This window comes from Eulemur rufifrons, chromosome 7 (assembly GCF_041146395.1).
Source record: "Eulemur rufifrons isolate Redbay chromosome 7, OSU_ERuf_1, whole genome shotgun sequence".
Lineage (NCBI taxonomy): Eukaryota > Metazoa > Chordata > Mammalia > Primates > Lemuridae > Eulemur > Eulemur rufifrons.
The window spans coordinates 251105705-251129133 of record NC_090989.1 but is presented as its reverse complement, the minus strand read 5'-3'; the positions used below and the strand labels follow the sequence as shown (position 1 = coordinate 251129133).

Sequence of the window (23429 nt, the reverse complement as noted above, 5' to 3'; positions counted from 1 at the left end):
AGGGAAAAGGGGAAAGTAATCCACATTTACTCATTAGGTACTGCTTTCCTGAGTTCTGAGCACCACTAGGTATTCTAAGCAGATGCGGTTTAGCATACAAAACATCCTATTGCCTCCGGAAACACCAAAAGATCACCACATGGAAGGAATATCCAAAAATTACATAGAACTAAAAGACAAAAAAATCCAAGACAGCAGTGAATGATTTCCAATGCAAACACACTGTAAAGCTGTGTATGAAGATCTTTGGTGCAATTTAAAGATAATTAGTTGTGGTTCTGAAGCCTCTAAACAAAGAAGTACAAAAGCAGGGAAAGCAATTCTGATTTTGAGTTTGAGGAATGTCCCTAAATCAGGGATTAGGTGGCCTGGGGACCCAGAGTGAGAAAAAATGATTCTGGTACCCAAAGTACCAAAGGCAGTTTCAGATGGGCAGGTAAGTATGAAAGGAATTCTCTGCCACAAAGGATTGGGTTAATTGAGAAGTAGGGGGTTTGTTTGTTTGTTTTTGAGACAGGGGTCTCACTGTACTCTAGAGTACAGTGGTATGGTCATAGCTCACTGCAACCCCACATTCCTGGGCTCAACCGATCCTCCTGAGTAGGCCTATCTTAAAACAAAAAATGTTCCTAATATTTTAAGCTGAAGTAAGGCAAATGATAGAGTCTGTGTGTATTTAATGTAAGAGAAGTAAGGGATAAAAACCTTAAATTCCCATGGGTAGTGGCAATAGATTTAGCCAGGTAGCATAAGAACGCAATGAGAAAAATCTTGTCCAAGGCTTTGTATGTGAGGAAAGGGGAAGCTTGTTTCCTCAAAGAGAGAGGAGAGGGAGTGTAAGCATTTAACATTCAACCAAGAATTACCAGTATCTTAGAGCTACCACTTCCTCTATTCTAGGGTTACTACTAGTCCTGACAAGCACCGGTATCATACTAACAGGACAACCTGGCATTTTTTTGGTCCAATTTTTCAACAAATCTTCCAAAACACTTTTTAAAAACCTTTCATATACATTGTCTAATTATTTTGTCAAAATAATGTGATACAATTATTTCTGAAGGCACGGCAGCCTCAAACATGTCCTTAATTCATACTTAAAAGTGAAACAAATAAGACTCAGAGGCCGGGCACGGTGGCTCACGCCTGTAATCCTAGCACTCTGGGAGGCCGAGGCGGGTGGATCGCTCAAGGTCAGGAGTTCGAGACCAGCCTGAGCAAGAGCGAGACCCCGTCTCTACTAAAAATAGAAAGAAATTATATGGACAGCTAAAATATATATAGAAAAAAATTAGCCGGGCATGGTGGCGCATGCCTGTAGTCCCAGCTACTCGGGAGGCTGAGGCAGTAGGATCGCTTAAGCCCAGGAGTTTGAGGTTGCTGTGAGCTAGGCTGATGCCACGGCACTCACTCTAGCCCGGGCAACAAAGCAAGACTCTGTCTCAAAAAAAAAAAAAAAAATAAGACTCAGAGCTTTTAATACTTACTATTAATATAAACCAGTTCTTAAAGTCTATTAAGATAGTTCATAAATGCACCATTTGCTACATATGACACTTTCCCCCCCAAAAAGGTACATTCTAAATTATAAAATATCTAAAATAAAAATGGTCAAAACAATTATCTATTTTCATGTGTTTAGCAACCAAGATAAATTCTGTGCTACTTAAAATAAACTGGTTATGATATAGGCATCTAGCAATTATGTCTCCCTGTAGCTAAATGAAATAAACATGAGGAACTAAAAATTAGATTCCTTTGCTAATAGCAAATGATTACTTCACATTTGACCCCCCCAAAAAAAAACTCCATAAAAATATTTGAAAATAATAGCAGTGACCCAAGTCAACAAGGTAATTTGCACTATTTTATTAGCTTTGCATACATTATTCATTTAATTCTTCCAACAACCGAGGTAGGTATTATCCTTGTTGACACTACTAATAAAACCTGATGTCTTAAATTTTAAAAATATAAAGCTTTGACATACCAAAATTACCTAGGAAGTTTATCTCTTCAGCAAAAACCCTATCCTGATTTCCTCATTAGGAAAAAACATTAAAATCATGTAAGAATCTAGGATAAAAAAATGAGATGTAAAAGAAATGCTAAAAACAATATTCAGACAAGTGGAACATTATTATAATATACACTTTACTGGGACCCAAAATAACAAACAAGTATGAAACTGAGGTCTTCAAAATTAATCTAGAACAGGGGTCATTAATTATAGTATAAGATTCATTTTCATGCCTCCTCCAGAAATCTGTTAATATAACAGATAGAATATAGTTAACCTTAAATTCCTTTTCTTCTTTTTTTGAGACTAAGTCTCGCTCTGTTGCCCCAGGTAGAGATGCAGTGGCGTCATCATAGCTCACTGCAACCTCAGATTCTTGGGCTCAAGAGATCCTCCTGCCTCAGCCTCCCAGAGTGCTAGGATTACAGGTGTGAGCCACCATGCCCAGCCCTAAACTTAAATTCCTTTAAACAAATTCAGCTCATAAAAGAGAAGCCAAGTCTAAAACTTCAAAACTGCTTTAATGCCATTCAGACAAATAATGGAAAATATTACAAAATTCCTCAATTATTTATATTTATAGGACTATACCAGACTTAATATCAGACTTGAGAAACCTGGACCACGATAAGGCAAAATCCTGGCTACACACATAATGTTGCTAAATGTCTGAACAGACCAATCCAAGCTACAGAGAAAGGTAAAGGAGAAATGAAGTTTAGGATTTTATTAAGGAGTCCACAAATGAACAAAGCATTGAGAAATGCCTAAACCCAAACTACAGACACAAAATACTACATCAAGTGAATCAAAAATTGAGTTGGGGAAACTGAACGTTAATAAAAACAGGGGAAGGAAGAGAAAACATGGTGAAATGAGAACTTATCTACCCTCTTCCTGCTACACAAAGAGAAGCAGAATTTTTGTTTTTTTTGAGAAAGGGTCTTGCTCTGTTATCTGGCTAGAATACAGTGGAATCATCACAGCTCACTGCAACCTCAAACTCCTGGGCTCAAGTGATCTTCCTGCCTCAACTTCCCAAGTACCTAGGACTGCAGGCACATGCCACTATGCCTGGCTACATTTTTTTTTTTTTTTTTTAAAGAGATGGGCTCTCTCTCTGTTGCTCAGGCTGGTCTCGAACTCCTGGCCTCAAGTGCTGGGATTACAGTTGTGAGCCACCATGCCCAGCCAGGATAAAAATTTTAAAATATGTATTTAATAGAACTAAACAAGAAAGACAGGGTACCAAAAATTAAGAGATGGCTCACAGCCAGAAAAGTATATTCCAACTGACACTCTGGCACATTTAAGATTTATTAAACTTTAGAAATAGGGCCTAATGGTTAGATGCTGGGATTTTAAAGTCCACACAGAGATAGGAGACATGGGCTTCGGTCTGTTCAAGTTAGAAAGCTGGGAAGTAAACCCCTGGTCTGTATTAGTTTTCCCAGGGCTGCCATAACGTAGCACCACAAAGTGGGTAGCTTAATGTTCCCTCTGAAACTAGTAGGGGAGAATCCTTCCCTTTTTTTCCCCCCTAGGTGCTGGTGTTTGTCAGCAATACTTCATATTCCTTGGCTTTGAATCTCTACTGGGAGTTAAGATTTCAAAATATCTTTTAATGGGGTACAATGCAACCGTTTTCTAGGGAAAAACTGAATCCACAAATAGGGTTGAGAAAAGATCTCAGAAAATGAAACAAAAAGAGATAAAATCAAGTCACGTAAGTGGGGTGGAAGAGAGAAAAACTGGGTAGCCAAACTTTTCCTCTGAAACAATGAACACAGACAGCAGAGAAATGCATATATCCTCAAGGAAAGAAGTTTTGATCCTGAAACCTTATGCTCAGCCAAATTTTCATTTAAATTGTAATGGCAACACATACACATACATGAGCACATACCATTTAAACATGTAAAAATTCGGGGAATATAATATTGGCTCCCATGAGCAATTCTTAGAGAAATTACTAGAGGACAAATTATAGCCAATGAATAGATCAGACAGAGTAAGAGAATGGGCAGCAAACAATCCATTTAACAGTATGAATAAGAATGAAAGAAACTGGGATTATGTTATAGAACAGTACAGACTATAAACCTTACAACCCTGACAATAAACAGTTCTTAAAAGTTAAAAGGAGGCCAGGCTAGTTGGCTGACGCCTATAATCCTAGCACTTTGAGAGGCTGAGGAGGGAGGATGGCTTAAGGTGAGGAGTTCAAGACCAGCCCAAACAAGACCGAGACCCCTTCTCTACAAAAAACAAAAAAATCAGCCACGCATGGTGGTGCACACCTGGCACCTCAGTTACTCGGGAGGCTGAGGCAGAAGGATCACTGGAACCCAGGAGTTTGAGGTTGCAGTGAACTATGATTGCTCCACTGCACTCTAGAGCCTGGGCAACAGAGCGAGACCATGGCTCAAAAAGACAAAAAAAAAAAAAAAAAAACAAAACCCACAAAAAGTTAGTGGAAAGGGGGGAGACAAAATAGGAAATAGAGTGAGTATGCTGATTTCCTTTTCTTTTGTAACTGAATGTCATTATAATTTGATGCTAAAAAAAATAAGTAATAGATGTAAGTAAATTTGAAGGTATAAATCATCAGCTACAATTGTGTGATGTATGGGGTATGAGGGTTGTGGAAAGAGAAAATATATTAATTTTGTTAATGATCATGAAAGATGTCTTTATGTAAAGCAATAGTCTTAAAACCAATATACACATGCTACTGGGGTGAATAAAATATATCAATTCTCCTTTTCCCCCTCCCTTCTCACAGTTGCTCTTTCAAAAAGAAATGTATATCTTTCACCCATAGTAAATATTCTTATGGTCCACTGCCCAGTGGTGATGAAACATTAAGGGTACAAAAACAGAGAAATTTACAAATATCCATCCCAGTTTTTCCCATCTCATGAATAATTTTGTTAAAAGCACAGAGTAGTGTTTTTAAAAGGAGCAATTTGGTACATGGTAGGGTATAATAAGTTCAGATATGTATAGATTGGGACTGCCTGAATTATATTTTCATTATAGTAAACTAATTCCATCCTTTGTTTATTGCTAAGAAATACATCATCCCTGAGGGAGAGTCCCCTTAAAGTTAAGCAGCTGGGTGCAGGGGTGAATGCCTGTAATCCCAGCTACTGGGCAACATAGCAAGACTATGTCTCTTGAAAAAACAAAAAAGACGGTAAGTAGAAAGTGTAGAAATTACGTGGTGATTCCTTATTTCACAGAAGTAATAAACTATGGCAAGGCCCTATGCTTTATATATCTACATGAGAATTAGAATTCAGAGGAACGATGGTAGTCAAGGTGCAGTGAAGCAACACATTTATTTGAATTAAAAAAGGAAGTCACTGGCCGGGCGCGGTGGCTCACGCCTGTAATCCTAGCACTCTGGGAAGCCGAGGTGGGCGGATCGTTTGAGCTCAGGAGTTCGAGACCAGCCTGAGCAAGAGCGAGACCCCATCTCTACTAAAAATAGAAAGAAATTATATAGACAGCTAAATACATATATAGAAAAAATTAGCCGGGCATGGTGGCACATGCCTGTAGTCCCAGCTACTCGGGAGGCTGAGGCAGTAGGATTGCTTGAGCCCAGGAGTTTGAGGTTGCTGTGAGCTAGGCTGATGCCATGGCACTCACGCTAGCCTGGGCAACAGAGTGAGACTCTGTCTCAAAAAAAAAAAAAAAAAAAAGGAAGTCACACTTTTTTTTCTGATTTAAACAATATACTGGCAAGATGTGCTGAAATCCAAAATACATATATTTTTGCAACTCTCTCAAAATATATTGGATTGAACAAGTTACCTAAAGGAATGAGTAACCAGCATAATCAACAGTCATTTGGTATATCCTCAAGAACCTCTTTGGCTATCTGATGTCTTGAAGGGCCACTTTTTTTTTTTTTTTTTTGAGACAGAGTCTCGCTTTGCTGCCCGGGCTAGAGTGAGTGCCATAGCGCCAGCCTAGCTCACAGCAACCTCAAACTCCTGGGCTCAAGCAATCCTCCCGAGTAGCTGGGACTACAGGCCTCAGCCTCCCGAGTAGCTGGGACTACAGGCATGCGCCACCATGCCCGGCTAATTTTTTCTATATATATTTTTAGCTGTCCATATAATTTCTTTCTATTTTTAGTAGAGATGGGGTCTCGCTCTTGCTCAGGCTGGTCTCAAACTCCTGACCTTGAGCAATCCACCCACCTCGGCCTCCCAGAGTGCTAGGATTACAGGCGTGAGCCACCACACCCGGCTGAAGGGCCACTTTTTTAAGTCAAGAAAGCTTCCAATTCTTTGCTTTTGATAAAATTGGAAACTGGCTTTCAGACCAGTAAAACTTATTAACAAATGACTAAGTAAACAAATAAATGGGGAAGAACAGATCAACCTGTTCAGAAGAATTAAAAATAATTTATATAGATATCCTGGCCTCAAGGAGGTATAATTCTCCACTCCTTAAGTGTGGACTGTGCATGAGACTTCCTTCTAATGAGTACAGAATGAAATGTAGGGCACAGTAATTTTACAGTGAAGAAAACCTACAATGTTATCTCAGCCAGATGATGAAAGTTAATAAGTCATGTTGATAGCAATCACCCCATACGATGTGATGAAAATAGCACTTTACCTCTGTGATCTTTTTTCCTCAAAACTATACCTCCAGTCTAATCATAAGAAAAATATCAGAAAAATTCCAACCAGGGGACATTGTACAAAATACTTTATCAGTACCCGTAAAGGCTATCAAGTTCATTAAAACAAATGGCAGTCAAGAGTTGACTAAGGAGATGTGATTATTAAATATGTGGTTATCTGGCATGGAAAAATGATATTAGGTGAAAACTAAGGAAATGTGAAAGAGTATGGACTTTAGTTTGTAATAATATATTTATATTCATCCATTAATTATATCAAATGAATGATACTAATGTTACATGTTAATAATAAAAACACCAAAGAATATGCAATTGGCCAGATGCAGTGGCTCACACCAGTAATCTTAGCACTTCTGGAGGAGAAGGTGGGCAGACTGCTTGAGGACAATAGTTCAAGACCAGTCTAAGCAACACAGTGGGACCCCGTCTCTACAAAAAATAGAAAAAATTAGCTGGGCATGGTGGCACATGCCTGTAGTCCCAGATACTCAGGAGGCTGAGGCAGAAGGATTGCTTAAGCCCAGGAGTTTGAGGTTGCTATGAGCTAGGCTAACGCCATGGCACTCTAGCCCAGGCAACAGAGTGAGACCCTGTCTCAAAAAAAAAAGAAAACAAGAAAAACCACAAAAAAAAAAAAAAAAAAAACAAACCCACAGACAATAACCAGTGTTAAAGAAGATAAGGAAAAATTAGAACACTAATGCTGGTGGGAATGTGACATGGTACAGCCACATTTGAGAACAGCCTGGCAGCTCCTCAAGAAGTTAAACATACAGTTACTATATGACCCAGCAATTCCACACTTAACTATATCCACAAAAATGAAAACATATGACCACTCAAAAAGTTGTACACATGGTTCACAGCAGCATTATTCGTAATAGGCAAAAAGTGGAGGCTGGGTGCGGCGGCTCATGCCTGTAATCCTAGCACTCTGGGAGGCCGGGGGTAGGAAGATCGCTTGAGCCCAGGAGTTTGAGGTTGCAGTAAATTATGATGACTCCACTGCACTCTAGTTGGGGTGACAGAGCAGGGCTGTTTCAAAATAAAAAAATAAAAATAAATTTTTTTAAAAGTCAATTTTAAGTTTGTAAAGACTAAGGTTTTTCTGCAAAAAGTAATAAGAATCCTAATATAAGGAAGCAAGCAACAAACACAGAAGTCACGACATCCCAAAGAAGCGGGCTGGAACTTAGACAATGTAAGAGGAAGAATTCAGACTTCAAAATCTCTTCGAAGAGAACACAGAAAAATGAGAATCATATGCATTATTGTTCAGTAAATACAACTCTTCAAAATGATGCATACACCTCTGCAGATTCATTTATATAAGTACAGTAAAAAAGACAAAACAAAAATTATGCATACATATTTCTTAAAGCTAAAGACAAACAAACACTGGAAGGATTCCTACGTATAGGTTAAAAGACAATATATAATCTTACTTTACTAGGGGAAAAGAAAATAAGGAGACTCACCCCAAAATCAAGATTTTTCCTTATCTGATGATACCTTACCTCACATTCTGTGTAGGATTCCACCGTTCAGAGGGCAGTTCTCCACTCTGTGGGTCATCTACAGGTGGATGAAGAATCGAAATGCAAACATCTCCATTCTATGAGACACAAACATCATATTCGATAAATACTCAAAAAACAATATAGAAAAAGGCATATCATTTCCACCGAAGTTCCCTTTATTCCTTGAAACTTGCTTTCTTTTCCTTAAGAGAGAAAACAATTCTGCGTTTTCTTCATGTTCAAAATCAAAGTTAAAGAAGTATTAAACATTTCTTTCTTTTTTTTTTTTCCTTTTGGGACAGAGTCTCACTCTGTTGCCCAGGCTAGAGTGCTATGGCGTCAGCCTAGCTCACAGCAACCTCAAACTCCTGGGCTCAAGCGATCCTTCTGCCTCAACCTCCTGAGTAGCTGGGACTACAGGCATGAGCCACCACACCTGGATAATTTTTTGTTTCTATTTTTAGTTGACTGGCTAATTTTTTTTCTATTTTTAGTAGAAATGGGGTCTCGCTCTTGCTCAGGCTGGTCTCAAACTCCTGAGCTCAAACGATCTACCCGCCTTGGCCTCCCAGGGTGCTAGGATTACAGGCGTGAGCCATCATGCTTGGCTGAAACATTTCTTAATATCATGAAATCTCTAAGATATTTTTCTTAGTGAAAAAAGAAACACTATGCCTATTATACAATCCTTCTCTAACTTATGTAAAAACAAATTGGCAAACATGACAAATTAAGATTCAAGAATCTTGATAAACAGCTAAATATAATATCCCTTTGTTTTCAGACACATCTGTACATAAAAAGAAAGAAAAAAATCTGAGCTTGCTTTAAATCTGCCCGGAGAGATGCTATAATTGCCTTTGATATCAATCACAGGTATCAATAACTATGTCTTACATAAACCAAAAATATGCCTCACAACGACTTAAACTATAATTCCCCAGTATATGGTTAGAGTAACTCACCACTATGGTTATTATATTTTGCTTCATAAACTTAGAGAACCTAATTCATAAATACACTTGGATTAATTCAAATACATACAGAATGCAACCAAGTGCAATACAGAACGCTATTCAACAGGAAAGACAAGGTGAGTAAAATAGTCACTTATCTCTTGGGCCTTTGTCTAAAATGGAAGGTAAGAGTTATATTTTTTAAAAATTGGGGCCGGACGCAGTGGCTCATGCCTGTAATCCTAGCACTCTGGGAGGCTGAGGCGGGTGGATCGTCTGAGCTCAGGAGTTCGAGACCAGCCTGAGCAGGAGCAAGACCCCATATCTACTAAAAAAATAGAAAGAAATTAGCTATATAACAAAAAATATATGGAAAAAGCCAGGCATGGTGACCCATGCCTGTAGTCCCAGCTACTCGGGAGGCTGAGACAGAAGGATCGTTTGAGCCCAGGAGTTTGAGGTTGCTGTGAGCTAGGCTGACATCATGGCACTCTAGCCCGGGCAACAGAGTGAGACTCTGTCTAAAAAAAAAAAAAAAAAAAAAAATTGGGCCAGGCGCTGTGGCTGACACCTGTAATCCTAGCACTCTGGGATCCTCCTCAGGCAGGAGGATCACTTGAGGTCAGGAGTTGGAGACCAACCTGAGCAAGAGTGAGACCCCATCTCTACTAAAAATAGAAAAAATTAGCCAGTGGTACATGCCTGTAGCCCCAGCTACTCGGGAGGCTGAGGCAGGAGGATCGCTAGAGCCCAGGACTTTGAGGGTACAGTGAGCTATGATGACATTACTGCACTCTAGCCAGGGCAACAGAGCGAGAGACTGTCTCAAAAAAACAAAACAACAACAAAATTGGAGGTATAACTAAATCGTAAAAATCTTACATGTATAACCCAAATTTAGATACACACAAGTATATATGACTGGAAATATATATTTATATAAATAACCATTATCAAGATAAAACATTTTTAAAAGAATTAAGTTTTAATAAAATGAACACCAAATACTATATACTAAATCTCTGTATTAGTTTGGTATCAAAAGGACCATAAAAAGGCACTACAAAAAAAGAAGAAGAAGAAGAAGGAGAAGAAGAAGAAGAAGAAGAAGAAGAAGAAGAAGAAGAAGAAGAAGAAAGAAGATATTTGGGCAGAGAATACACAGGAGGTGAGGTGGGGAAAAAAAATGAAAGGATTTGTGGTTGAGGAAGCTTTGAGATGGGCCTTTAATAATGAGTAAATTTTAACAACCACTGTGAAATTTAGACATGAGTTTATCTGGAGAAATAAACCAACATCATAAACAGTAGAATAAAATATGCCTGGGTACTTGTATTTGTTTTCTATTGCTATGATAACAGATTACCACAAACTTAGTGGTATAAGATGAATTTATTATTATTTTATATTTCTGTAAGTCAAAGTCTGTCATGTCTCTCACAGGACTAAAATCATTGTGTTGCAGCACTGCATTTCTTTCCTAAGACTCTAAGGAAAAATCCCTTTCCTTGCCCTTTCAAGATACTAAAAGCCATCCTTTGCCCTTGGCCTCCATCCTCTATATTCAAAGCAATGTTTCATTTCCCTCAGCCTTTCTTCTAATGTCACAATCTCCTTTAACTCAATTTTATGTCTCCCTCTTGTACTTTTATAAGGACCCTTGTGATTATCTATCTGGATAATCCAGAACAACCTCCTTTTTTAAAGATCAGCTGCTTAGCAACCTCAATTCCCCTTTGCCATGGAACCTAACATATTCACAGGTTCCAGAAATTAGGATATGGACATTTTGAGGAACCATCATTCTACCTACCCCAACAGTGAACAACCCAATTTTGATGAGGAATAGAGCACAAAAATTAGGCCAGGAGTAAGTTACTTGGTTCAGAGTTTAATGTGTTTATAAATAAAAATTCAGAGTAGTGGAATAACATGAACAGATGTGCATTTAGAAATGACATTATCACTCTCCACCACCTTCGTAAAAAAAAATTTAAAAATTTAAAAATTAAAAAAAAAAAATAGAAATGACATATTAGGCCGGACATGGTGGCTCACGCCTGTAATCCTAGCACTCTGGGAGGCTGAGGCGAGTAGATGGTTTGAGCTCAGGAGTTCGAGACCAGCCTGAGCAAAAGCAAGACCCCGTCTCTACTAAAAATAGAAAGAAATTAGCTGGACAACTAAAAACTATAGAAAAAATTAGCCAGGCATGGTGGCACATGCCTGTAGTCCCAGCTACTCAGGAGGCTGAGGCAGAAGGATCACTTGAGCCCAAGAGTTTGAGGTTGCTGTGAGCTAGGCTAATGCCACGGCACTCTAGCCCAGGCAACAGAGTGAGACTGTCTCAAAAAACAAAACAAAACAAAAAAAAGAAAAGAAAAGAAAAGAAGAAATGACATATTAAAAGATGGGCATCTTAATTGATGCAGACAATACATTTGACAAAATCAAACACTTCCATGATAAAAACACTCAAAAAACCATAAATAGAAGGGAACTATCCTACTATGATAAAGGAAATCTATGAAAAACCCAAAGCTAACATCATACTCAATAGTGAAAGACTGAAAGTTGTCCTCCTAAGATCAGGAAGAAGACAAGGATACTCACTTTCATTTCTATTTAACATTGCAGTAGAAGTTTCTAGCCAGAGGAATTAGACAAGAAAAAGGAAAAAAGAACTGAATTGAAAGGGAGAAGTAAAACCATCTTTATTGACAGAAGGCATGATCCTATATATAGAAAATCCCAAAGAATCTAAAAGAAAGCTATTCTAGTTAATTATTCAGCAAAGTTTTAAGATACACAGTGAACACTCAATCAGTTTTATTTCTATACACCAGCAATGAATAAATCTAACCAAGAAAGTATAAGTCTTATACACTGAAAACAACAAATCATTGGTCAAAGAAATTTTAAAAGACCTAAATAAATGTGAAGACTTAAAGTTAAGAAAGTGCTATTCCCAAATTTGATGTACAGATTCAATATATCCCTAACAAAATCTTACCTTCCTTTTTTGCACAAATTGACAATGTGATCCTAGAATTTATATGGAAATTAAGGGAGCCAGATAACAAAAACAATTTTGAAAAAGAACAAAGTTGGAAGACTCACATGTCCCAATTTCAAAACTTACTATTATACAAAGGTACAGTCAACAAGGACAGTCTAGTAACTGGCATAATGACAGACATTTATATCAACTGAAGAGAACTGAGAGTCCAGAAATAATCTCATATATCTATGGCCAACTGATTTTTAACAAGGAGGCTAAGTCCAATGAATGAAGAAAGAATAGTTTCTTCAATAAATGGTACTAGGACAACTGGATGTCTACAAACAAAATACTAAAATTGGACTCTTAACTCATGCCATAAAGAAAAATTAACTAAAAATGGATCAAAGATTTGGCAATAAATTTTTAGATATGAAAACAAAATCATAAGCAACAAACAAAAAGTATAAATTGAACTGTATTCAAATTGAAAACTTTTGCGCAGCCAAAGGACATTATCAAGAAAGTGAAAAGTCACCATAAAGAAATGAGAAAAAATATTTGCAAATCATGTATCTGATATGGGTTTAATATCTACAATGAATTCCAAAAATTCAATAACAGAAAAACCCAATTTTAAAAGCAGGCAAGGACAGACATTTCTCCAAAGAATATGTACAAATGGCCCATAAGCACAGAAAGGACGCTGAATGTCATTAGGGAAATGGAATCAAAACCACAATGAGACATCACTTCACACCCCCTTAAGGATGGCTATAATTGGAAAAAGAGAGGGAGAGGGACAAGTGTTGGTAAGGATATGGAAAAATCAGAAACTTCATACATTGCTAGTGGGAATGTAAAATGGCTCAGCTGCTGTGGAAAAGAGGTTTGGCAGTTCTTTAAAAAATTATACATAAAATCCCCATTTATCCCCACAATTCTACTCCTAGGTTTATACCTCAAAGAACTGAAAGCAGATACTCAAACAAGTATATGTATATGCATGTCCATAGGAGCACTATTCACATATGCAAAAGGCAGGCACAATCCCAATTTCCATTAACAGATGAATGTAAAAACAAATTATGACATATCCATACAATGGAATAGTATTCAGCCATAAAGAGGAATTAAATACTGATACATGTATGAGGTGGATGAATCTTCAGAATATTGTGCTGAGTGAAAGAAGCCACACAAAAGGTCACATATTTTATGATTCCATTTATATTAAATATCCACATAAATCTATAGAGACAAAAAGCAGACCAGTGGTTGCCAGAGATTGAGGGGATAATAGGTAGAGTATTTTAAGCAAGCATGATGGCAATGCTTTGCAACTCTAGTGCTGTGTAGTTGTACAATATTTGAAATATACTAAATGTTACTGAATTGCTCACTTTAAATGGTTAATTTCATGTATGTGAATTTCACCTCAATAAATTATTTTTTTAAGAGAAGATGTGAGGAAGTTCTTGCCCTCTAGAATGGTGGTTCTAAAATGCAAAATAAAGAATTATCTAGCCAGGCCCCCACCCATCGAAATCCAATTAAACTAAAATCTCTGGTATTGTTTTTAATAACCTCTCCATATGATTCTGATAGGCAGCCAAATCTGAGCAAATCGATGCATAGTAAACCTCTTCCCAATACCTTAAAATCCATAAATAATATAAATATGCATGAAATCCTTCTCACACAAATTATTTTAGAGCTCAGCTCTAAAAAGCACAGATTTGGTGGCCTAAATATTAACATTTTTTTGGTTTGTTTTTTGAGACAGAGTCTCACTCTGTTGCCTGGGCTAGAGTGCCGTGATGTCAGCCTAGCTCACAGCAACTTCAAACTCCTGGGTTCAAGCAATCCTCCCACCTCAGCCTCCCAAATAGCTGAGAATACAGGTGCACACCACCGCACCCGGCTATTTTTTCTATTTTTAGTTTGAGACCAGCCTCAGCAAGAGTGAGACCCTGTCTCTACTAAAAATAGAAAAAATTAGTCCAGTATGGCGTTGAGCACCTGTAGTCCCAGCTACTTGGAAGGCGGAGGCAGGAGGATTGCTTCAGCCCAGGAGTTTGAGGTTGCTGTGAGCTAGGCTGATGCCACAGCACTCTAGCCTGGGCAACAGACTGAGACTCTGCCTCAAAACAAACAAACAAACAAAAATGTTTTAAAATTCTATCCCCTAATACTACTGGAATAGTCAGTCAAATTCATACATCCTGACAATGTTAGTGGCCATAGAGATTGGTATGTTTTGAGAATCAACTGAGTAGAGAATCAAAAATAACTCTCCAGAACTAGAAGCTAAAGTATATAGTAAAATATTTTCATAAGGGCTAGCAAGTGGCCTACAATACACCATCATGCTGTAATTTTTTTTTACTCCTGCCTCCACTGCCCCACCACCTCTGTAATTTTTCTTTTTTTTAAGAGACAGGATCTCACTCTGTCACCTAGGCTGGAGTGAGCTGGTATGATCATAGCTCCCTGCAGCCGTAAACTCCTGGGCTCAAACAATCCTCCCACCTAAGCCTCTCAAGTAGCTGGGACTATAGGCATGCATAATTAATTTTTCCTTATTTTTTTGTAGATAGAAAGTCTTGATATGTTACCCAGGCTGGTCTTGAAATTCTGGCCTCAAGTGATCCTCCCTTCTTGGTCTCCCAAAGTGCTGGGATTTTAGGCATGAGCCACCATGCTGGGCCTTGTTGTAACCATTATTTCACAATTGCATTGATGACATTTATAAGCACTGAAAAATACTTTGTACATTACTTCAAAAAATTCCAAAATCTTCATTATTTTTTGAAGTAAAGCGCCATACTGTGTTCTATAACACACTAGTAACTAAAAGGATCATCAAATTTTAAATACTCAACTTTCTACTCAATTGTGGGGTGAACCTAAAACTGCTCTAAAAATTAAAGTCTATTATTAATATAATATTTAAAAATACTAATGAGCAGTGAGATTTTACTTTAGTTGCCATTATCTGTAAAGTTTGTAGTCCAGAAAGTACGTATGATCACTACATGTTAACAAAGACTTTGCAAAACATATGGTGTTCATTGGTTGTCTACTTTGGAGCAATAACATGTAACCAGTAAACTGTATTTTTAAGGTCATTCAATATAGTGCAAAACAGAAAGGAACAGATTGTGCAGCACAATCGCCGATGACAAATTCATATTACATTTCTTTTGTTCTCCCAGTTTCCTCCCGGTTTTTTATGAATTTCGCAAACATGGTAATGATGTAGGAAATTTTAAAATAATTAAAATCACTCATAACATAGCAGTTATTTACAGCTTTTTGAGGGTTGCCTCAATGTGTCTGTATATGTATTTACTAAACTGTTACCAAAGTTCCTGTCTTTTTTAAAACTTGACATAAAAAACTACTTTCTATCTATAACAATCTTCATAATATTTCTTTTTAAAAGCTCATGAAGTTTGGGTAGGGTTTTGTTTTTGTATTTTTGTTTTCTTGTTGTCATTGTTTCCCCTCTCCTCCCCAGTTCTATTATAAATAAGCCTGCAGTAAACAATTTTGTGACCAGAGCAATTTGATGTTGAGGTACACTTTGTTTCTATCACTGGTGATAATACATATGGGTCAGGAGAGAGCCAATCTCAATAGCATCCCTCTGGCCAGACCATTAGCTTCAGATCTCTAGAGGCACAAATATTGACACTGGCCCTCAAAAAGTTCAGTTTTGATATCATTTTCATAGTGCAGCCAAAGTAAACAAACATGTGAGAAGAGTCTCTTATGACCCCTTTGACTACATCAAATTTAATTCCTAACTATGATTTACCATTTCTTTAAAAACAAAGCATTTATGGCATGGAAAATAATTGCACGTTTACAGGATATGCATGCATTTTATTGTAGAAAAATTTACTATGAATATGAAAAAATTTTTTAAATCATAATCTAATGCTAAATCTTGAGAGAAAGAACTCTAAATAGCTAAAGTAGTGAAAAAACAGTAGAAAGGGGAGTTTAATTATCTACTGACTCTCTCTTTTAAAGATCTGACTCCTTTATCCTATTTTTATTGTTTTTTTCTTTTTTGAGAGAGGTTTGGAAATTAGGTAACAGATGCAAAATACGTGACTATATAGCTTTTTGGTATTTAGTTCTCAATAGCAAGACAAAACCTTAATCCTTCTCACTTCCTTCTTGCTATCTAAAATCTACAGGACACTGTTATGGTCTGAATGGTGGTGTCCCCCAAAATTCCTATGTTGAAATCCTAACTTCCAAGGTGATGATATTAAGAGGTGGGACCGTTAAAAGGGGCCTTTTGGCTGTACCCCACCATGAATGGGATTAGTACCCTTATAAAAGAGACAAGAGAGAAATGCCTTGCCTCTTCTGCCACATGAGGATGCAGCAACAAGGCGCCATCTACTAAAAACAAAACAAGCCCACAATAGACATGGAATCTGCTGGTGCCTCCATCACAGACTTCCCAGCCTCCTGAACTGTGAGCAATCAATTTCTGTTGTTTATAAATTACCCAGTCTAAGATTTTTTGTTACTAAGACAGACACTAAAATACTTCTATAAGTACTGAACTCAGTTTGAATTTATGAAACAATGAATTATTGTTACAGAAACTCCCCCACAAAATAACTTTGTTATAGAGAACAGTGTATTTACTAATGTATATTTATATTACGATTATGTAGAATATTAAAAAAATATTCTGAAAACTTTTTTTTTTTTTTTCCTCCTGGAGAAAGGGCTAGAGTACAGCGCCTTCATCACAGCTCACTGCAACCTACAACTCCTGGCCTCAAGCCACCTTCCTGCCTCAGCCTCCCAAGTGGCTGGGACTACAGGTGTGCACCACTATGCCCAACTAACTTTTAAAAATTTTTTGTAGAGATGGGATCTTGCTATGTTGCTCAGGCTGGTCTCCAACTCCTGGCCTCAAGTAATCCTCCCACCTTGGCCTTGCAAAATACTGGGAACATAGGTGTGAGCCACCACCACACCTGGCCCTGAGAACTTATTTCTAAAAAAGAAAGGACATATCACCTTTTCAGCATCAGTTTGTCCTGTTTGAAAAAGGCAAATGAACATGTCTTACATAAAAAGCAGATTGTAAAAAATGATAAAGCTGCCCCAACGTGCTAATTTATACAGAATGAGCCCCAAATTCAGAACCTTAGAGTAGGTTCTCCATTTCTTGCCAAGAAGTAATGTAGTTCTGTTTCTGGAGCAAAGGTAGTTTCCCAACATCTACCAAGCCAAAAAAAGGACTGGTGCACGACTAAAATGACAAGAATCAAAAGCACCTTCGATGTCTGGGATCCTATCACAGGAGAATGAGACAACTGCAGACCCATACTGCAATGAAGAAGATTACAAAATGGCTATCTTATCAACAAGTAAAAGGCTGAACAAACTGAAAAATTGGCAACTCCTCTTAGATCAATAAGAGAAGTGAAATCATAGGGTAAACTATTACTTGCAAAATTGGAGACACAGGCAGATATATTGAATCACAACTTACCAGAGCAAAAACTGAAGAGGAAAAAATTCCACAGGAATCAGTTCTGAGGTATAAAAAAACCTAAACTGTAATTTACAAACTGCTGGAAGCCCAGTGTAGACAAATCTCAAAGTAAAACTCCATACCCTTCAGTGACTAGGTCTCTCCACATTTTTGTGAGTTTTACCTCCTGGAGTTCTACCAAGTTCTCTCAGTGATTACCAATGAAAACTCCCCTTGTTTTTCTGGCAGGAAGAGGGGAAAATAAATCATTTTAAAGTAAGTCAGAGTATATGTTCTCGTTAACAGGTCTGCCCTCAGGAGGAATTACTTAACCAGAGCCTATCCTGCACAGGTTTTATCAGAGCTTAACTTATCTGGGGGAAGTAAAACACCCAACTAAAGCCCCCATCAGCCATCCAGAAATGGATAGATCCTGCAGGCAGAAAAATCAGTTAAGACATAGCTGAACTCAATAACACCATTCACTAAGTGGATATAATGGACGTCTATAGACCAGTTCATCCAGCAATAGCAGGTTACACATTCTTCTCAAACTCAAATGAACATTCATTCACCAAGACAGACCACATTCTGGGCCATGAAACACCTAATAACAAATTGTTAAAAATGGAAATCATACAAAGTCTACCCTTAGATCACAATGGAATTAAACTAGAAATTAATAAAAGACATAGTTAGAAAATCACAAAACACCTGGAGATTTTAAAACACACATCTAAATAACATGGAGCAAAGAAGAAATCTCTGCAGAGTCTTGGTGTGTAGACTATAAAATCATAAGAAAAAAAAAAGAAAAAGTTAAATAAAAAAAGAAGAAATCTCAAGAGAAGTTAAAAAATAATTTGAACTAAATGAAAATATAACATCAAATTTGTGAGATGTAGCAAAAGCAGTGTTTACAGGGCTATGTATAACACTGAATGCATATATATATATCATTCATAATATATATATATATATTACAGAGAAAGATATAAAATCAGTAATCTAAGCTTCTGCTTTTGGAAACTAGAAAAACAACAAAGTCAGTCCAAAGAGCTAAAGAAAAGAAATAATAAACCAGTCTAAGCAAGAGCGAGACCCCATCTCTACTAAAAATAGAAAAATTGAGGCCAGGCATGGTGGCTGACACCCATAATCCTAGCACTCCGGTAGGCCAAGGCAGGTGGATCATTTGAGCTCAGGAGTTCGAGACCAGCCTGAGCAAGAGCAAGACCCCATCTCTACTAAAAATAGAAAGAAATTATATGGACAACTAAAAATATATAGAGAAAAAATTAGCCAGGCATGGTGACGCATGCCTGTAGTCCCAGATACTCAGGAGGCTGAGGCAGGACGGTTGCTTGAGCCCAGGAGTTTGAGGTTGCTGTGAGCTAGGCTGACGCCATGGCACTCTAGCCTGGGCAACAGAGTGAGACTCTGTCTCAAAAAAAGAAAGAAAAAGAAAAAGAAAAAGAAAAAGAAAAATTGGCCAGGTGTCATGGTGTGCCCATGTAGTCTCAGCTACTCAGGGGGCTGAGGCAGGAGGATCGCTTGAACCCAGGAGTTTGAGGCTGCAGTGAGCTACGATGATACCACTGCACTCTACCCAGGATGACAGAGTCAGACCCTATAAGAAAGGCAAAGAAAAGAAAGAAAAGGAAAGGAAAGGAGAGAGGGAGGGAGGGAGGAAGGAAAAAGAGGAGAGGAGAGGAGAGGCGAGGCGAGGGGAGGGGAGGGGAGAAAAGAAATAATAAAAAAGCAGAAATGAATGAAAACAGGAAATCAACACAGAAAACGAATAACCTTCCAAAACAAAACCCACCAGGCCCAGATGAGTTCATTGGTCATTGGTGAATTTTACCAAACACTTAAAGAAGAAATTATACCAATTCTCAACACTCTCTTCCAGATGATAGAACATGACAGAATACTTCCTAACATTCTATGAGGCCAGCAATACCCTAATACCACAACCACACAAGGACATTACAAGAAAACTACAGATCAATATATCTAAAGAACATAGATGCAAAAACTCCCCAACAAAATATTAGCAGATAGAAGCCAACAATGTATACAAAAGAACTATAATACCACAACCAAGTTAGATTTCTTCAGGTATGCAAGAGTGGTTAAACCTTTGAAAATCAATTCAGGTAATCCATTATATGGATAGGCTAAAGAAGGAAAAATCACATGATCACATCTATAGATGCAGAAAAGGCCGTTGACAAAAATCCAATATCCATTCATGATGTTTTTAAAAATTTCAGCAAATTAGGAATAGTGGGGTACTTCCTTAATTTAATAATGAACATCTGCAAAAAAGCTACACCTAACATCACGCTAAAGGGTGGGAAACAGAAGCTTTCCCACTATGATCAGGAAAAAGGCAAGGATGTCCCCTCTCACTGTTTCCTTCCAACCTAGGTAACTCAACAAAGACAAGAAAAGGAAATTAAAGGTATATCATTTGTGAAGGAAGAAATAAAACTTTTTTCATGGATGACATGATTAGCTACATAGAAAATCTGAAAGAATAGACAAAAATACTTTAGGAATTCTTTTTTCTTTTTTTTTCCCCCTTTCTTTTTTGGCCAAGTTCGGGGAAAATACTCCAGAAATTAATAAGTAGTTATAATAGGGATGCAGGACAATAGAAAGAGCCCAGAAATAGCCTCACATAAATAGAGTCAACTGATCTGAGACAAAACAGCAAAGGCAACACAATGGTGCAAAGACAGTCCCTGTAATAAATGGTGCTCAAACTAAGAAAATCCACCTGCAAAAATATAAATCTAGACACAAATCTTACACCCTTGACACAAATTAACTCAAAATGGGTCACAGACCTAAATGTAAAAACACAATACTATAAGGCTCTTAGGTAATAACAGAGAAAAAAAACCTAGATGACCTTGGTTTGGTGGTGACTTTTTGGAGAAAACACGAAAGGCACAATCCATGACAGAAGCAACCAATAAGCTGGACTTTGACAATATTAAAAACTTCTACTTTGGGAGGAGGAGCAGCAGAGGGAAAAAAAACACATATACTGACTTTGCAGAAGACAATGTCAAGAAAGGAAAAGACACGGTGGCTCATGCCCATAATCCTAGCACGCTGGGAGGCCAAGGTAGGAGGATGGCTTGAGGCCAGGAGTTCAAGACCAGGCTCGGCAAGAGCGAGACTCATCTCTATTAAAAATAGAAAAAATTAGCCAGGCATGATGGTACGTGCTTGTACTTCCATTTACTCGGGAGGTTGAGGTAGGAGGATCGCTTGAGCCCAGGAGTTTGGGGTTGCTGTGAGCTAGGCTGACGCCATGGCATTCTAGCCCAGGCGACAGAGCAAGACACTGTCTCAAAAAAAAAAAAAAAAGAAAGAAAAGGAAAAAGAAGAAAAGAAAAGAAAAGAAAAGAAAAGAAAAGAAAAGAAAAGAAAAGAAAAGAAAAGAAAAGAGAAGAGAAAATTAGCCAGGCATCATGGCATGCACCTGTAGTCCTAGCTACTCAGGAGGCTGAGGAGGAGGATCACTTGAGCTCAGGAGTTTGATGTTGCAGTGAGTTGCGATGACACCACTGAACTCAGGGTGACAGAACAACACTCTGTTTCAAAAAAAAAAAAAAAAAGACAAGCCACAGACTGGGAGAAAATATATGTAGAAGACACAGCTGATAAAGAATGTCCAAAATAACCAAAGAACCCTTAAAATTCAACAATAAGAAAATTAAGAAACTGACTAAAAAATGGGCCAAAGACCTTAGTAGATAGACATCTCACCAAAGAGTTGTCACAGATGACAAATCAGCATATGAAAAATGCTTCATATAATATGTCATTAGGGAAATGCAAATTTAAACAATGAGATACCACTGCATACTTATTAGAGTGGCCCAAATCCAGAACACTGACAATACTAAATGTTGGCAAGAATGTAGAATAACAGGAACTCTCATTCATTGCTAGTGGAACTGCAAAATGGTACAACCACTTTGAAAGACCAACATGTCCTTCAGATGAATGGATAAATTGGGGTAAATCCAGACAATGGTATATTATTCAGCACTAAAAAGAAATGAGCTATCAAGCCAAGAAAGGACATGGAGAAAACTTAAATAAATATTACTAATTGAAAGAAGGCAATCTGGAAAGGCTACTTCTATGGTTTGAACTATTTGTCCCCCTTAAAACTCATGTTGAAATTTAATTTCCAATGTGGCGGTAATTGAGAGGTAGAGCCTTTAAGAGGTGACTGAGTAATGAGGGCTATGCCCTGCTGAATGGATTCATTTCTGGATTAATGTGTTAAGAGATTAAAGGGTTATCATGGGAGTAGAACTAGCAGCTTTATAAAAAGAGGAAGAGGCCGGGCACAGTGGCTCATGCCTGTAATTCTAGCACTTTGGGAGGCTAAGGCAGGAGTATCACTGGAGGCCAGGCGTTTTGAAGTTGTAGTGAGCTATGATCGCACCACTGTGCTCCAGTCTGGGTGACAGAGGGAGACCCTGTCTCTAAAAAAAAAATTTAAAAATACAGAAGAGAGACCTAAGCTAGCATACTCAACCCACTTACCATGTAATGCTTTATAACATTCTGCCCTGCAGAGTCCCCATAAGCAAAAAGGCCCTCATTGGATGTGATCCCTTGACCTTGGCCTTCTTAGCCTCCATAAATGTAAGAAATAAATTCCTATTCTATAAGGTTCAGGGATTCTGTCATAAGCAACAGGGGAAAAAATTATGACAGCTACATACTGTATGATTCCAACTTTATGACATTCTGAAAAAGGCAAAACTATCAAGGCAGTAGAAAGATCAGTGGTTGTCAGGGATTGTGGAGGAAAAAAAGAGATGATTAACAGGCAGAGACAGAAGATCATTAGGGTGGTGAAACTACTCTCTATAACACTATAATGGGAGATACATGTCATTAAACATTGGTCTTAACCGATAGAATTTACAATACCAAGAGTGGACCCAAATGTAAACTACGTATTTTAGGTGATGATCATGTATCAATGTGAGGTTCTTCAGTTATAACAAGTGTACCATTCTGGCGGGAGCTGTAATCAGGGAGGAAGCTATGCATGGGCGGGGGCAGGAAGTATATGGAAAATCTCTTTACCTTTTGCTTAATTTTGCTATTAACCTAAAACTGTTTTTTTAAAAATCAAGTCTATAAAACAAAAAATTACAGAATAGTAAGGAGTGGGCACCGATATAACACATATCACCCTGACAAACATAATGAATTATTCCAGCTAGCATCCTTATGGATTAGCCCAAAGATAAGTATTAGTCTGTTTCATCAACAAAACTAAAAATGCTTTCTCCAGGCACCTGGACTTGTACAGTAGAACCTCACCTTGGATTTATTCCAAAAAAGGTTCTCAAACGCTCAGCAACTCCTAAAAGGAGGCCACTCCAAATGTACTGGGATAAATCCCCTCCAAAAAGTAGAATCTCTGATCATAGCCAACAGTGACTCTTGCTGTGAAGTTAGATAGGTACACAAATTTATGACACAATCTACTAAATTTTTAAAATGCAAATGTTAATACATGTGCCTTATAATCTTAGCAATGAGCATTAAGAATGTAAAGCCTCAATCTTTAACGAGAATATACACGGGGTATGATACAACTACTCTCGATTTTAAATAATTAAACCAGAGACTGCTAACTACAAGTATTATACAAAACCATGAATATTTTCTCTGTGGCCAAGGAATAACTGTCAAAGTGTA

The 23429-nt window shown here is 37.7% G+C and overlaps 1 protein-coding gene across 1 annotated transcript in view; it reads right to left on the bottom strand.

Moving 5' to 3' along the window:
• UBE2R2 (ubiquitin conjugating enzyme E2 R2) overlaps positions 1-23429 on the bottom strand; it is an 87988-nt gene that overhangs the window by 11066 nt on the left and 53493 nt on the right. Inside the window, exon 3 of the mRNA XM_069476521.1 lies at positions 8204-8301. Within this exon, the coding sequence (XP_069332622.1) occupies positions 8204-8301 (98 nt within the window). The remainder of the gene's footprint in view (positions 1-8203; positions 8302-23429) is intronic.